We start from the raw sequence: 17,495 nt of genomic DNA, 5'->3' as shown, positions 1-17,495 counted from the left end.
ACTACATCGATACTTTCTAGTATTTGTGACTTCACTGACATTAAAACCATGATAAGCCTTTCTTGCGTCATTGTGCTCCTGAGATTCTTTTTGATGAGCTTGAGCTTTGAGAATGATCTCTCACATGACGTAATGGAAGTGGCCTGAGTTAGTGGTATTCGGAGGAGGTTGCAAAGTCTGAGCACACGTAATTCCCATATGAAGCCTGTTTTCTCAATATGTCTATTGGTGATTGTATTACTGTTTGTTGATGAAAAGTGCTCGTGCATCAATGACATCATTGAAAAAGCGATTTTCCATTTATTTCATCATACAAACAGGAAAAGTAGCACAGTTTGTAACAAGCGTGTCTTCTAACAGGTATCTTGGTTCAAGAAGAAACCCAAAGGTATCCATTTTCTTTCCAGCCTTTGGAATCTGCCCTTCATCTCCATATGAAATCTGTCCAGCACTTCTGTCGCAACACGTTTGAATTGCAGTTGTATTGACAGTCCTACATTAGAACTCAACTTCCCATCAAGTCTTTTCTTTCAAATGGTTGTTTTGATTACAGGGAATCCATAGTATTCACTACCTTCTTTTGCTTTTTCGATGGATTGGGTTTTTGTCAGTTTCTCATCATTTTGCAGAAAGCATGAAAGGGTACTAATTTCTTTAGCAGATTCTCGTATATGCAGTCCAGACTTTTGTAGTTTCTTCCGAACTATATTAATTGGGCACAGGAGCTTTGACCAGAATTCAAGATAGGCAAAAAATTCGTAATTTTCCACTGCATGAAGAAGATTCTGTGCTAATATTATATGGCATTACGTCATTGTTGGTTGTTTATGTTTTATTCGAAAGCAAAAGGATTCAGAGTATACAAAAGTGGGAAAGATCCATATCTCGTTATGCTCGAGTATAGAAATACTCCGATAAGTGGACTGCCGTATTTACCATCACAACTGCTGACGAGTAGAAGACTCAGGGAATCATTCCAACTGATCCCAAACTATTGAAACCATCGGTAGCTGAAAATGCGGAGACATTACTCAACGAACGACAGACGAAAAGCTAAGTGAAATACGATGCAAAAGCAAGACTACCTAAAGATTATTCTGTCGGAGAGTTCGTCTAGGTCAAACATGGCAGAAAGCAGTTGTCATTAATTAAAAAAAATTCAGCACCCAGATCTTACATCATAAAGACAAACAATGGAATAACATACAGAAGAAATCAACGCTTTTTAAATAAGAGTTTCGATGAAAACATCTCTGGGTACTATGATACCGATGAAGACAATGAACTGCAAACTGTTGCTACAAACGAAACAGACAGTTATACACCAACGTCTAGAGAACTTGTTCAGTCAAAACAACCAGAAGTGGACGAATTGTTAAAGTTCCTAGTAGACAGTGCCGGTCGCAGTGGGCGCCGCGCTTTCATAGGCCCCGCGCTAATTCCAAGTGTACATTATTATAATTATAACGTATATAAAATAACAGGGTTTTCGCGACCTCCTGATTTTTCAGGGCCTCCAGGAAATCTCATGAAAAGGCAAAATATACGATAAAGTCCTGAACTTTTTTTGAATTTATTTAAATCTCCAGAAGAATAGACGAAATTGACGTTTTGGGGTGCCAATAATTAAAAAGTGGCATTGCGAGCTTTCATTTGATTAAAAATTTATTGCAAAGACGAAAGTATGCCTATTTTCTAATTCAAAAAATAATAATTTTGACATTATGCTTATCCCTACCCAGACTAGGCCCGTGCGATCCGTTTCGCATAGGGCCCCGCAAATGCTAGGGCCGGCCCTGCTAGTAGATATCACTATTAAGAACTTTAAAAGGAAGGGTGTGATAATAACTTCAATAGGAAGGATGTATTGATATTATATGATATTACGTCATTATTTTTTGTTTATGTTTTGTGCGAAAGCAGGATTAGATCATTAGATGTAAATAAAAAGAGAGAGTTTCCATTGGATTGAGGAAAGATGAATAAAGGGGTAATAACTCGAGTGTGAAGTTAAATTCTGAAATTATAGACGCCAAACCCGAATAATGGACAATTTTAGCATTGTTAAGAATAACTTTTATTTATACTCGATTCTGTAAATTTTGCTTCAAGGTTAATTAGTGTAGCCATATAATACTCGCCATTTAGATCTATTATTAGTAAAGGTAACAAGATACCTGGAATTCTCTGTATATCATGCAGTTTTATTCGTGGCAACAAAGTTTAAATTGAAAGAGACATCACATTTTTAAAAACTGATCTCTGCGGCAAAAATATCTTTAAAATATCTAGGTTTAGTCTTTGTGATAAATTTAATCCATAAATGTTGATTAAAAAAAGACACCCGTTGACACTATTTATCAATCAAATATATTAATTTATGTATTTACAAATAAATTTCGGACACCCATTTGGGGGCCCCCCCTAGGTGGGGGCCCGGGGGGATTTTAAAATTCTCCCCCCCCTTCCCCCCCCCTTAGTTACGCCACTGGCCCTATACTATAGGTTGTGTTGTCAAAAGTCCTGCCCTGGATATTTAGCTTCTGATATTCTTTTCTAATCAAAAATTGTTCGTCTATTATTACAAATCATTTTATAAAGTTACCATTCAAGCGTTAACAACACGATAGGTATATGATGAAATGTCTCGTATGATGAGGTGCCTGGTCACCATAGAGGTCTAATGAGGTAGAAGCTAAATTGAGCACAATTATAGAAGATTCTAAAAAGGTTGTTTACCATTGATATAGCCATCGTTATCGCCACAAATGCCGTCTAGGTTCCCATTGAGTATTGAGTCTTTCCTTAAAGTGACCATGCAAGTCCCATCACTTTCCAGTTTCATCTCTAATCCGTACTGTGTAATGGTCACGTGCATAACGTTGCGAATCTTGTCAATCTTCCAGTTTATTAGGCCTGAGTTTTAAATTAAAAACAAACTATTATAGTACGAGTTAATGGTCTATTTAAACAGTCAAACAATATCAAGTTCAGATGTTCATTTCTTGTATAGTTTTAAGAAGCATTAGGAATCTCAGAAAGATGAAGTGGAACGAAACACAACTATTAGAAGACTAACCATGGCTATCTGCTGGTGTAATAGTATTATCCACCAGTTCAGAGGCATTTAATTTCACTGTTGTCCCGTCTTCGATGGTCATTTCTTGATCTCTCAATGTGTAAATACGCGGTGGTGTAGCAGTGATATTGATGGTGACTGCCTATAGGATGGCAAGAAACAACACAGAAACTTAGTGTTTTATCAAGTAGTGTTTTATAAAGTAGTGTTTTATCAAGTAGTGTTTTATCAAGTAGAGTTTTATCAAGTAATGTTTTATCAAGTAATGTTTTATCAAGTAGTGTTTTATGACGTAATGTTTTATCAAGGAGTGTTTTATCAAGTAGTGTTTTATCAAGTAGTGTTTTATAACGTAGGGTTTTATCAAGTAGTGTTTTATCAAGTAATGTTTTATCAAGTAGTGTTTTATGACGTAATGTTTTATAAAGTAGTGTTTTATAACGTAATGTTTTATCAAGTAGTGTTTTATAACGTAGTATTTTATCAAGTAGTGTTTTATAACGTAATGTTTTATCAAGTAGTGTTTTATCAAGTAGTGTTTTATAACGTAATGTTTTATCAAGTAGTGTTTTATAACGTTGTGTTTTATCAAGTAGTGTTTTATAACGTAGTGTTTTATCAAGTAGTGTTTTATAACGTAGTGTTTTATCAAGTAGTGTTTTATAACGTAGTGTTTTATCAAGTAATGTTTTATAAAGTAATGTTTTATCAAGTAGTGTTTTATAACGTAGTGTTTTATCAAGTAATGTTTTATCAAGTAATGTTTTATCAAGTAGTGTTTTATAATGTAGGGCTTTATCAAGTAATGTTTTATCAAGTAATGTTTTATCAAGTAGTGTTTTATCAAGTAGTGTTTTATAACGTAGTGTTTTATCAAGTAGTGTTTTATCAAGTAGTGTTTTATAACGTAGTGTTTTATCAAGTAGTGTTTTATAATGTAATGTTTTATCAAGTAGTGTTTTATAACGTAGTGTTTTATCAAGTAGTGTTTTATAACGTAGTGTTTTATCAAGTAATGTTTTATAACGTAGTGTTTTATCAAGTAGTGTTTTATAACGTAGTGTTTTATCAAGTAATGTTTTATCAAGTAATGTTTTATCAAGTAGTGTTTTATAACGTAGTGTTTAATTACGTAGTGTTTTATAACGTAATGTTTTATAACGTAGTGTTTTATAACGTAGTGTTTTATCAAGTAGTGTTTTATAACGTAGTGTTTTATCAAGCAGTGTTTTATAACGTAATGTTTTATCAAGTAGTGTTTTATAACATAGTGTTTTATCAAGTAGTGTTTTATCAAGTAGTGTTTTATAACGTAGTGTTTTATCAAGTAGTGTTTTATAACGTAGTGTTTTATCAAGTAATGTTTTATCAAGTAGTGTTTTATCAAAGAGTGTTTTATCAAGTAGTGTTTTATCAAGTAGTGTTTTATCAAGTAATGTTTTATCAAGTAGTGTTTTATCAAGTAGTGTTTTATCAAGTAGTGTTTTATCAAGTAATGTTTTATCAAGTAGTGTTTAATTACGTAGTGTTTTATAACGTAGTGTTTTATAACGTAGTGTTTAATTACGTAGTGTTTTATAACGTAGTGTTTTATTACGTAGTGCCATATTACGAAGTGTTTTATAGCGTAGTGTTTTATAACGTAGTGTTTTATAACGTAGTGCTATATTACGAAGTATTTTATAACGTAGTGTTTTATCAAGTAATGTTTTATCAAGTAATGTTTTATCAAGTAGTGTTTTATAACGTAGTGTTTTATCAAGTAATGTTTTATCAAGTAATGTTTTATCAAGTAGTGTTTTATAACGTAGTGTTTAATTACGTAGTGTTTTATAACGTAGTGTTTTATAACGTAGTGTTTAATTACGTAGTGTTTTATTACGTAGTGCTATATTATGAAGTGTTTTATAGCGTAGTGTTTTATAACGTAGTGTTTTATAACGTACTGCTATATTACGAAGTGTTTTATAGCGTAGTGTTTTATAACGTAGTGTTTTATAACGTAGTGTTTAATTTCGTAGTGTTTTATAACGTAGTGTTTAATTACGTAGTGTTTTATAATGTAGTGTTTTATAACGTAGTGTTTAATTTCGTAGTGTTTTATAACGTAGTGTTTAATTATGTAGTGCTTTATAATGTAGTGTTTTATAATGTAGTGTTTTATAACGTAGTGTTATATTACGTAGAGTGTTTTACAACATAGTGTTTAATTATGTAGTGTTTTATAACGTAGTGTTTAATTACGTAGTGTTTTATAATGTAGTGCTTTATAACGTAGTGTTTAATTTCGTAGTGTTTTATAACGTAGTGTTTTATAACGTAGTGTTTAATTACGTAGTGTTTTATAACATAGTGTTTAATTATGTAGTGTTTTATAATGTAGTGTTTTATAACGTAGTGTTTAATTTCATAGAGTTTTATAACGTAGTGTTTAATTACGTAGTGTTTTATAATGTAGTGTTTTATAATGTAGTGTTTTATAACGTAGTGTTTTATAAAGTAGTGTTTAATTTCGTAGTGTTTTATAACGTAGTGTTTAATTATGTAGTGTTTTATAATGTAGTGTTTTATAACGTAGTGTTTAATTTCGTAGTGTTTTATAACGTAGTGTTTAATTACGTAGTGTTTTATAATGTAGTGTTTTATAATGTAGTGTTTTATCAAGTAGTGTTATATTACGTAGAGTGTTTTACAACATAGGTTTAATTACGTAGTGTTTTATAACGTAGTGTTTTATAACGTAGTGTTTTATAACGTAGTGTTATATTACTTAGAGTGTTTTATAACGTAGTGTTATATTACTTAGAGTGTTTTATAACGTAGTGTTTTATAACGTAGTGTTTTATAACGTAGTGTTTTATAACGTAGTGTTATATTACGTAGAGTGTTTTATAACGTAGTGTTTTATAACGTAGTGTTTTATTACGTAGTGTTTTATAATGTAGTGTTATATTACGTAGAGTGTTTTATAACGTAGTGTTTTATAACGTAGTGTTTTATAACATAGTGTTTTATAAGCACAAGGAACTAAATACAACAACTAAAACAGCGACAGCTGCCTGAACGTTATCAAGTATAAATTAATTGCCGTATGAAAGCCTAGCTCTGTTATATCTTTTGAAACATCAAATTGAATAACTTAACATAGCTTTCAATCAATGCCTGCCTGGTTGTGAGCTATGCACTTATGAATGTTGCCACGATGATCCAGAGTTCAAAACCTGTCCGCTATCATCCCAACCATTCCGCGAAAAGTTAGCAGGGCATAATTATCTTTATTTAATAAGGAACGTTTGAAATATGTCAAAGTCAAAATGACGTACACATTGGCAATTATTTGTAGTCAATCAGTAAATGGCGAAGCTCTGACATATTAGCAGATCTTGATGCACTAGACAGAAATGTACAATGTCTTACTTGACTCCATCTTTAGTTAAAACAAGATTCTACTTTAAAAAAGAAATAAAGAGCCTCGTATTCTCTTTCCAAGAATCATCATTCTGGAATGACCTAACTCTTGAAGCCAGCTCGATTAGAGACTAGCCCTAAAAAATTCAAAAGGATATTACATCCTCCTTTCCTAGTGTTGTTAAGCAGTGTTTTTAGCGCAAACGCTAAACGCTTTAGTTAAGACTTGTTTTGGCGCCAGCGTGGTTGAACTGAAATAGAAGAGAGCACGTGTCAGCAGACGCCCTCCGAACAAGATAGCCAGAGATTTATTACGGGATAGTCTGCAGAGGACAGACGTAGACGGCGAAAAGACAACCTAAAATGACCACAGGCGGACAACGTTTATGTATGCAATGGATGTGGCAAAATATGTAGGTCACAGCTGGGACTGCGTTGTCACGTGAAATACTGTACTCCTCCTTAATCTTCGGACTCGAAGACAAGCCGGGATAGAGAGAAATTTCAAGAGACGAATCTAGACTTTAACGTCAATGTTTCTACATCTTTAATTTTGTTGTCAGAAATTAAAACTAAAAGAAGTCTGAGAAAGGCTTAGGGCAATGTAAAGGATTGCCTTTACATCCATTGTTTCTTCTGACAAGGTCATATCATCAGTTCTGCCTGTGGTTCCTTCTTCGACTTAGGCCACCAACCAGCTTCCTCCAGGCGTCATTAGCAACACATGTTCAGAAATGTGGACCTTTCAAATATAGGCCACCCTTATGTTTAAAAAGAAAAAATTGTAAGAAAATCGACAACTATCTATTGCTTACCTTTGAACAAGCACACTTGTTAAATGGATCACAGACAGTTACCGCAGATAATTTTAGTTGGGGTGTCAAAACCATATCGATAGCGCACGGTGTTCTGTAGTGCCAGAGGACACCATCAAATGTTCGGAAGGTGCTGTCCCCAGTGGCCATACATGTTGAATACCCCAAGGTGTTATTGATCTTCACAGGGTGTTCTGTTGAAACAAATTTCCCATCTTGACAATGTGACATGAAGGATTCTAGATATCTAGATCTACTTTCAGTATTTAAAAGTCATCGAAAAAGCTACTTGCTTTTGTATGTAGTGTAATACATGTTTATTGCTGGACCTACTTATGTTGTTTTTTTTTATCTTATAGGTGAAAGTGAACTATACACAGTTTAAAGATATTGTCCGCTAAGTCAACCTACTTGTCTATTAACATAAGTTGCCAGATAGTTAAAAACCCATGCTACTCACATATCTAGCCCTATACGCAAAATAACCGTCTAGCGCTAACAATGCTTCAAAGTGAAATCTCCATGATGTCCAATAAGAATAGAATCATTCTCTATCACGTAGAAGACCGCAGGCATTGGTAACTGCCAAATGATATCAGACAATGACTTGTCACTTTCAATTGGACGTGATTTGGTGTTGTAATCAATTTAAAAACAAACAAACAAGTGAGTTCCATTTTGTGATTTGCATTAAGAAATTAAAAAAAAAACGAATGAAATGAATTATAATGTGGTTCGAATTACCAAAGGGAAATAACATTCATAATGTTCTTTGTGGATTTCACACATGTATAAGTGAAATTCATAACTAAGGAATATTCACATTTGACTAGAGTAACACCGTTAGTAAAATGACTAAATTTAGAAAGCTTTCAGGAGAGAAGGCTCAAAAGTAAAGTAGCAATTATACATAAAACACTGAACCATAATCTTCAAATACAGAAACAAAATCTAATAAAATACTCAGACACAAAGATAAAAGCACTTTCCTCATTCCATATGCAAGGACAAATTTGTACACTAGTGATATTAGATCATGGAATGGGTTGCCTGAGCTTGCCAGGAAAACCAATGATTTGGCAAAATTTAAGTCCTTGGTCAACATGCATGACTAGATGCACGACGCGTAGGACGCAATCATCTTCTATTTTGAAGTAACGTCTGTATCAGATAAGATACATCTTCCTTTAGTTGGGTATGACAGTCAACAAAAATGTATGTTTGTAGATTTTGAAACTACGAAAGACGGATGAGTCCTTTATCTCCCTGTCCGGCGCATCTCAGTCATACACATTATGGGTTCCGTAGAATAGGCCCTTCAAACACTAGGACAAAGATCATGACATAGAGTATAGACTAAAAGATTTAAAGATTGCGTCTGGGTTTATTTCATTTCCTTGAAAGTAGTTTTTTTCTCTTATTAAAAAGTCAAGTTCTATGGTTGCCTCGTCGTCGTTGTTTAGATTTCCCGCAATTTATAGTTCTGTTTGGTTAAGATATTAAAAATACACCTCAAGTTACTGACAATATGAAAATGATTTTTATTTGATAACTTTTCCATTTGACTAATTAGATTCACGAGTGAGACTTGACGGCAATTGGTTAAGCTGCAAACCGCAACAACGAAGTTCTTTGATTTTATTATTTAAATACCTTCATTTTAACACTATGAGTAAAATCAGGCACCCTATTTTCTGTTCAACTTTAAGGCAACTGTTAACTAGATTAGTCAGTAAGTCGCAAATTAGTTGATTCAATTATTCTTATATTTGGTAATCGATCTATTTATTACAGAGGCTATTGTTGTTATAGGATGCTCGACTATTCCTATATCAGACCAAGGAGATAAGTTGTTAAAAGAAACTCAAAAAAGAAAAATTCGCCGGAGTAGGCAACAAGAGTTCGTACTATGACTCTCAAGAAAATAAATTAATATGTCTCTATTATCCTTTACCTAATAAATATTTCAAAGCAACATTTGTTTTTTCTTTTAAATAATATAGTTTTTTTTTTGTCCTAAGAAATCTAAAGATATCTTTCATTTTAAACCCATAAATATGAGTAGCCCTTATGGGGTTTCATCGGCTAATAGTAGGAGAAGGGGCGAAGGCAAGTAACTGGCGCCTAAATCAGTAAGCTTCGGGCATGATGGGCTCGTTAGCCAGGGCTGGCTACATTCCCAGGAGAAGGACAACTCTAAATTCGAACCTCTGATCATGGGAAAAGGCTTGGGGAGTCAAAAATGAGGAAAAATAAGGAGTCGGCGACCTTTAGGCAGTTTGCAGCACTCAACTCTACACCCTGGCAGAGCCTGCGACGCCACTGACCTCAAACGGTATCGGCACTTACCGTTCCTTTTGGATATATCAGCTGCGTGAAGATGGGGGGAACTGATGTATGTATAGTGTGGGTGACATCGTTTCGACCACAGCTAATACCCATGAGATGATCCATAGTCGCTTCTCGCCTGAAGGAGGCCATAAACTTATTGAAGTAGCTATTGGTCATCATGAAATTCGTAAAGAAAAACAACGAAATAACTTTATTGTAATACCTATTTTGCAAGGAGTGCATCCATATGTGGACATCTGACTGCCCCAGGAGCCCGCGAAGCCTTCGGTGCAACAGTTGGAGATGTTCATAACTTGACTACTAACGAGCTGTCCATTACAGACGTCATCTTGGTAACAATACATCAGCTCTGTTGTCAAGGCTTTTGATAAAATAGATGATTGTCATTGAATTTGCTCTGTTGAAATTTCAATCTAAGCATACATAAAATGTTTGGTCTGTAAAATGATTTTGGGATGTTCCTTCAGAGTTAAAGATAATGTAAATCCTAGTCCAAAACAACCGCAGGACGACGGGGGAAAAGCACGGCCAGAAAATGAACCAGCACCATCGTACGCACGACAGCACGCATACCACACGACCAGGCAGCCGTTTATAAAAACTAGAACCAGGGGAGCAAATTTCGATAAATAAATCTACTTTCATTTTCTTTTGTTGATATATTCCTGCAGTCTTTTTTTTTTTTTTTTTTTTTTACCAATGATCGCTTCTTGGATATAATGTTTATGGAAATATCTTTTGTTTTTCTTTTGGTAAATAATTTCTTTATTTTATGTTAATAGTTAATGCTGGGAGAAATAACGTGTATAACTTTGTACCAGACAGACGAAGTGATTTGATCTAAGCATTGACGGCTGTGAGCTCTGTACCTACATACCATTAATGTCTTCCTGACAAGCTTGTCCGCCATATCCAGGTGGACATACACATTCAGGCTCTGGATTCTGGACCAGTGATCCCCCAAGAGCCTTGCACTGGCCTCCATTAATACATGCTGGATCGCACACAGCTGAAAATGTAAATACAAACTATTTTTAAAAAATAAAGTCGCATGTTTTAGCGTTAGTAAAAACAAAACTATTCTTGTCTACCCATTAAAACTCGAGGAATAGAGTGTAAATTTTGCGGGGCTGGACTGATTTACAGATCCGTCTCTCATATACCCATTAAAACCCGAGGCATAGAGTGTACATTTTGCGGGGCTGGACTGATTTACAGATCCGTCTCTCATATACCCATTAAAACCCGAGGCATAGAGTGTACATTTTGCGGGGCTGGACTGATTTACAGATCCGTCTCTCATATACCCATTAAAACCCGGGGCATAGAGTGTACATTTTGCGGGGCTGGACTGATTTACAGATCCGTCTCTCATATACCTATTAAAACCCGAGGCATAGAGTGTACATTTTGCGGGGCTGGACTGATTTACAGATACGTCTCTCATATACCTATAAAAACCCGGAGCATAGAGTGTACATTTTGCGGGGCTGAACTGATTTACAGATCCGTCTCTTATATACCCATTAAAACCCGGGGCATAGAGTGTACATTTTGCGGGGCTGGACTGATTTACAGATCCGTCTCTCATATACCCATTAAAACCTGAGGCAAAGAGTGTACATTTTGCGGGGCTGAACTGATTTACAGATCCGTCTCTCATATACCCATTAAAACCCGGGGCATAGAGTGTACATTTTGCGGGGCTGAACTGATTTACAGATCCGTCTCCTATACACCCATCTCATATTTCCTAATTTCCTTTTAAATGAAGAGTGAACCTGTTATTAACGTAGTAGGCTCTCAACCCAGAAGGTGAAACGAAGTTTAGAAAAATCATTTTTGTATTTTGTGACAATATCAGTTAATTTATTTTACCACGTATTTTCTTTGTTTATTTTTCTGAACCTCTCAAAGTTCCTGTTTGAATCACACATGTTGGTATAAAAATCGTACACACATTAAACTTAGCCTGTATTTTTCTTAAGAACATCTGCGTGGTAGAAAGATATATTAACAGTAATTTAACTTACGTTGATCACAATAGATACCCTGGAATCCAGGACAACAGGTCTTATTGGTACTGTGCACCTTTCTGGAACACAATGGGCAAACATTACCATCAAGTACCGCATGCAATTGTTAGTAAGCATTATCAATTAAAACATAGCCTATCAGACGAAACAAACTGCGATAATGATGTCCCTCAACTTTCCCGCTCAATAATTCCAAATAAAAACGTTAAAAGGAAGAGAAATGGTACTTTACTGATTTAGTATAGGTTGAATTAGTTGCCTTTATAAGTCGCCGCTTTATGGTTTGTAGCTAACAATAAATAACTATAAAACCTTCTATTTACTTAATCACTTGGCTAGCACAGTGGTTGAGTGTCAGCTTGTGGAATTCGAATTCAGGTCGTTTCCCTTTTAAAAAAAAACTCTTTTTTTTTTTTTTTATAAAAAGCGATCACCAAGATACCCTCTTTCTATCTCCCCTACAGCCTTTCCCAACTGGTCCAGGCAAGTGATATAATCGTAGCGTATTGACAAACTAAAAGCTTGACAGGCGCTCAACGAGAACAATTGGTAAAAATATTTCTAATCGCACAGATTATTTTATTACTCTAGATCTATTACACATTTTTACATGATTGATCCTAACTAATTGGTACAACTAAGCTTAATATAAGCTTAATTTTTAAAAGAGTATTTTTTATATATTGTAAAATGACATTATCCATTCACTTTCATTGTTCGTCCCGATTTCATCACCAAATAACAAAATGAATTCGTTGCTAATGTTGTTTTTTAAACACTCTCATATAAGCAAGAAATGTAGATAATTCAAGATGTACTGACCTGTAATAGTTACACACTGGTTTGCAATCCGTCAAACTCACTTTTTGTGTTGAGTTCTTGGGCCAGTCAAGAGTTAGAGAGTAATTGTATTTGCCGATCATCCAATCAAAAAACTCACAGCAAGGGTGTTGCTCGTAGATCGTCTGCTCCCATTCTTGATCACAAAAGTAGCTGAAATCACACAAAGTTTTATTATTAACTAGTAAAAAAAAATGGAGTTTTATTTACATTAAGTCCAAAGTTTACTAATTGAGTTTGTGTTTTACAGGCGGCCCCAAATACACCCGCTGTTTGGTAAACAAGACATGTAAATAGGCAGATTTCGATATTGTTTAGCACAAATAACAGAAGTTTTGAATTACCAAAGGTAGTTTCCCATCTACTTCCATACTTCATACTAAAGAATAATTAATTCCCTTTTTTTTTACACAAGGTGGACAAAGAAAACGCTTCAGGAACTTCTCTGAGAGCTTTCAGCGTTGACCCTGCCATCAGGGAGACGGAAGTACATGATAGAGCATCCTGGCTCACAAATTGCAAAGGACAAGAGAACAGCGCTGGCAGAAGAAAAGCGTCAGAGAAAAACGAAAGGTCAAAACCTGCCCAGTGTGTAGTCGAATATTCCGGGCTCGCATCGTCCTCACTAGCCATTGTTGCTGGGGAAAGAATACTTAACGTGTTAGATTTATAATTGACATGACTTTAGTACATCAATCGAAATGGAAATTATCCATTTACGAGAGTAAAATAAATTATGATGTATACGTATAGCCATCAATCAGCCTTGTCGCAGTTGACCAAAGTTTGTACCTTTCGACAGTTGACAACTTCGCGTATTACCTATGCTGTATAGACAACTATCTAATTTTAAATGTTTAGAAAACTAAAGAAATGATTGTAGATTTTAGGAAACTTAAAGACCATGTTGCTGAAATTCAGATCAACAACCAAACGGTAGACTAAGTGCAAGAATATAAATACCTAAGTACTAATATAAACAACAAGTTAAAAATGAAGTTAACATTGACTTAAACTTTTTTTTTATGCTGCAACCCTTGGTAGTCTGATTGTCTTTCCTATCACCTGCTGGTCTGGTAATACTTCACTGGCACAAAGACATAAGACTAAATAAACTCATTAAATAGCATCCTATATCACGCGAACGCGCTTGTAAAACTTCACTGGCACAAAAATATAGACTAAATAGACTCCCATATCACTCGAACGCGCCTACCAATCTTGAAGAACGTTTTCACGAAAGATGCCTTTCAAAAACACACAATTTTTCAAGGCAATCAGCACCCATTAAACCCCAATTACATCAGACGAAGAGGTCGTCTCCTCTCTGTTAAGGCTATAACAGAAAGATTTAAAAACTCCTTTATCCCATTTTCATTCAGGGTGTTTCAAGATCACTTGTCATCTCTGAGAAGTACATAGAAGCCTGGTCGAGAGGCCAAGTGCGCTTGAACTTGGGTTGGCTGGGGCAGAGTTGTGTTTCCTGAGCGCCTAAAGGCAGCACGGAAAACCAACTCCTAGATAAGATACCCCCTCCCCCCCCCCCCCCCCAACTGGTCCACAAATGAGATTGGACCAAAAGCGCTCTGAGCATGCTATAAGCATGAAAGTAGCGCTATATAAAAGCTATAATAATGTATACATAAAGCTTGCATCTATATTGGTATAGTAGTAATGCTAAGGTGGAGAGTTTTTCTCAAACTAAATTTCCATTTGTTTGGACCAATACAATTATCTTATCTTATCTTAGTTTTTTCACTCACTTAAAATGTTTGCTCACTGCATTAGGAGGTTTGTACATAAATGTAAAAGAATTAAACCAAGTAGCATTTTTTAAAACCACTTAAACAAAATAAACAATAGGGCTATCTTCTGTGTTTAAACATATAGTTTATACTTGTATTATTAAATATTTTCAACTTTGAGGTACTTGAAATAAGAGACATATTAAAAAACATATTAAAAAATTGTATTTAACATTATGCTTACTATAAGGTATGTCCTTAATTAAATTTTCGCACTGTACGATTCATAAATAATTTGTCACTTTTAATTTGAACTTTACCAATGTCTGAAATTTGAAGTGCTTTTCCAAAATCTTTTTATTTAGAGCTCCGAACCAAGTCGTCCCGGGTTCGAAACCTGATAAAGACTGGGACTTTTAATTTTGGGATCTTAAGGGCGGCCCTGAGTCGACCAAGCTTTCATGGGTATCTAGCATTAGTCGAGGAAAATTAAAGGCGGTTTGTCGTTGTATTTGCCACCTGACACCCTAGTTATCCGTGGGCCTGAGACACAGATGACTTTTACATCATTTCCCTATATAGCCTATCTAAAGGTTTGAAAAGGCTATTTTACTTTACTAAACGGAAAAGTTTGAAGAATTTGATTCTGCCGTCTATCATCTAACGTCAAACAAAAAAGCAAAAACAAAAAAAAAACATAGCTTATCAACAGTTCTTTTAGTCTGCACACCGGAAACACCAAAAAGCTATTTATGGATGAAAATGTATGAAAATGCCCTATAACGGTTTACCTCCAGTTTTCCCGTTGTATATTTAAATATATATTCACTTATATTGTTAAAAAGAAAATCCGCTGCCGAGGACAGACGCAGACGGCGAAAGGGAAATCTGAATCGACCACCGCCGGACAATGGTTATGCATGCTCTGGATGAGGCAATAAATGTAGGTCACAGATGGGGCTGCGTAGCCAAGGGAAATACTGCATTCCTCATAAATTTTTGGACAAGCCTTATTATTATTATTATCATTATTATTATTGTTGTTAAAAAATGAAGAATCTATAGACATCGAAACAAAACCGCAGATGAGTGAAACCTACAAGCCTTTTAAGCAATTAAACCTATAAAACCTCAAAAGAAATCTTTGGCATTTGATATCTTGGAACCTACAAACATGTAATAATTTGAACCTAAAATACTTCCATAACAAACCTGTCGGCAGTTGCGAGAGGGGCGAAAGCCAATAACCATGAAGTGAGCCCAATCAGAAGAGCCGTTAAGGGCATCTTGGTTTAGGCAGATCGCCTTGTTATCTGTAGCCAGAAGTTACCAAAACTTTCGTGTTTGAGTTGGGGTTCAAGTCACTTTTATCCGAAAAAATAAACACTACACGCTAGATGTGCTTATTTTAAGAGCTTAGAGCTCTTTGTCGCAGAAATTCAAAATAGTTTCCTTTTATATAAATCTTCAATGACCAAACATCCATTTCTTGATAATCAGCCAAATGTTCATCCATGAAACAATGCAAATGTAATATCAATTTTCAAAATGTATTTGTGTTGAATGCATGAGTGACTAGTCTCTCCATCTTTCCTACCACTTTTCTATGTTGAAACATTTATAACCTAATCGATATAGCCATTAAAGTTATGTTGAACAATTTAGGACTTGCTTGTTTGACAACTAAGCTCTAACTTCCCCTTTGTTTTCTCTCTCAGACTCTTTCTCATTGCCCTCCTCCCCTTGTCCTTACATCTCACGCCCCCTACCCCCCTACTACCGCGCCCTTATTATTTGGCTATTCAAAAACAAGTAATTAGGACGGTCATGTTCAGCAAAGCAAGTTAAGAAATCTGATCAACGGATTAAAACAATGAGTTTGGCCACAGATTGCGAATACAAACTGTGGTCAGCCTAATGAGATTGTCAATAATGTCTGACACGCTAATGTAGGTAGCTTGTTCTGGAGTTATCCCTAGCTTTCACGTGATCAGTGCATGGTTCACGGTACTTTGCTGAGTAAACACATTGTAATAATATTGGGTAAACATTTCATTATCTATCTATCTATCTATCTATCTATCTATCTATCTATCTATCTATCTATCTATCTATCTATCTATCTAACTTACACACACACACATATATACAGGGGCCGACTGGCTGTCAAAATCGGCCCCGGCATTTCTATTCCATTCGGCTCCAAACTTGAATGTCATATAATAGGCATCCAACTCTAGTTCTACTTGTCCTAAAAACTAATGTGTTAAGTTTGATAATGTATCGATAACTGAACGCATGCACACAGTAAACTCTATATCTTTATACGAAATATAAGCGTTATGTTGCTTGTTAATGGCTACGTATGTAGGGGCTCTTCAAGGATGAAGCCTACTACGGCTGTTGGCTATTAGCCTACATTAATTCGGAAAATGTGATAGATAAAATGAGCTTTATACTGTAAGAGTCTGTTAAAGTTTTTTTTTTAAACACGATGCTCAGAGGGTCCCTTTTGCAACAAAATGCTGCTATAAACCTTTCAAAAATTTAATACTTTCTATAGTGACATTCGTGAGGCCCTTTAGGTGGCCTTACCGGCCCATTTAGGTACCGGCCCACCTGACATTTGCCCGAATGCCCATATAGCCAGTCCGCCCTGCATATATATATATATATATATATATTAAGAGAGAGAGAGAGAGAGAGAGAGAGAGAGAGAGATGGAGGGAGAGAGAGGGAGAGACAGAGAGTTGTAAATTTAGCCATGATTTTCTTCGGGGTGTGCGTTTTTTTTTTTTTGGGGGGGGGGGGAAGGATTTTGTTTATTAACCTCCTAAGTATATATTTCCTCGTTACTTAGGACTAAAAAAAAAGTCTATTCTGAGGTACAGTGCATTATCCTACAACTCTTCTGTTAAAAAAATTAGGTAAAAAAAAAATCTGCTTTTCAAAGCACTTTATTAATGGAGCTCAGCGACTGGTAGAAATTTTGCTTTAGTTTTTTATATGTGAGCTTGCGCTCCCAGAGCTATATTTTTATATATTTTATTTTTATAGGCTAGTGCCAAACTTATTATTTGCACTTCCGCTTTTTGTGTATAAAAAGTGATGCCACGCTGTTTTAAAACAGTTCCGTGTACAGTTGACCAGTGGTCAGTACCATATCTTTCTGTGTGACAGCTGAATATCTTTGTGGTCTGTCGTCTAATTATATTTTTAT

The 17,495-nt window shown here is 35.2% G+C and overlaps 1 protein-coding gene across 1 annotated transcript in view; it reads right to left on the bottom strand.

Annotated features, from left to right (window-relative positions):
• The window catches only part of LOC106063549 (SCO-spondin-like), a 55,786-nt gene extending 39,805 nt beyond the window's left edge, over positions 1–15,981 (bottom strand). Inside the window, exons 1-8 of the mRNA XM_056003813.1 lie at positions 15,488–15,981; positions 12,513–12,683; positions 11,688–11,749; positions 10,532–10,663; positions 9,857–10,015; positions 7,303–7,496; positions 3,080–3,221; positions 2,740–2,916 (exon numbers count right to left, since the gene is read on the bottom strand). Of these exons, the coding sequence (XP_055859788.1) occupies positions 2,740–2,916; positions 3,080–3,221; positions 7,303–7,496; positions 9,857–10,015; positions 10,532–10,663; positions 11,688–11,749; positions 12,513–12,683; positions 15,488–15,561 (1,111 nt within the window). The 5' untranslated portion in view covers positions 15,562–15,981. The remainder of the gene's footprint in view (positions 1–2,739; positions 2,917–3,079; positions 3,222–7,302; positions 7,497–9,856; positions 10,016–10,531; positions 10,664–11,687; positions 11,750–12,512; positions 12,684–15,487) is intronic.
• Between the last annotated feature and the right edge of the window lie 1,514 nt (positions 15,982–17,495).

The sequence above is a fragment of the Biomphalaria glabrata genome, chromosome 1 (assembly GCF_947242115.1).
Source record: "Biomphalaria glabrata chromosome 1, xgBioGlab47.1, whole genome shotgun sequence".
In the NCBI taxonomy this organism is placed as follows: Eukaryota; Metazoa; Mollusca; class Gastropoda; family Planorbidae; genus Biomphalaria; species Biomphalaria glabrata.
The sequence above is the reverse complement of the archived record's forward strand: the minus strand, read 5'-3'. Positions and strand labels throughout refer to the sequence as shown.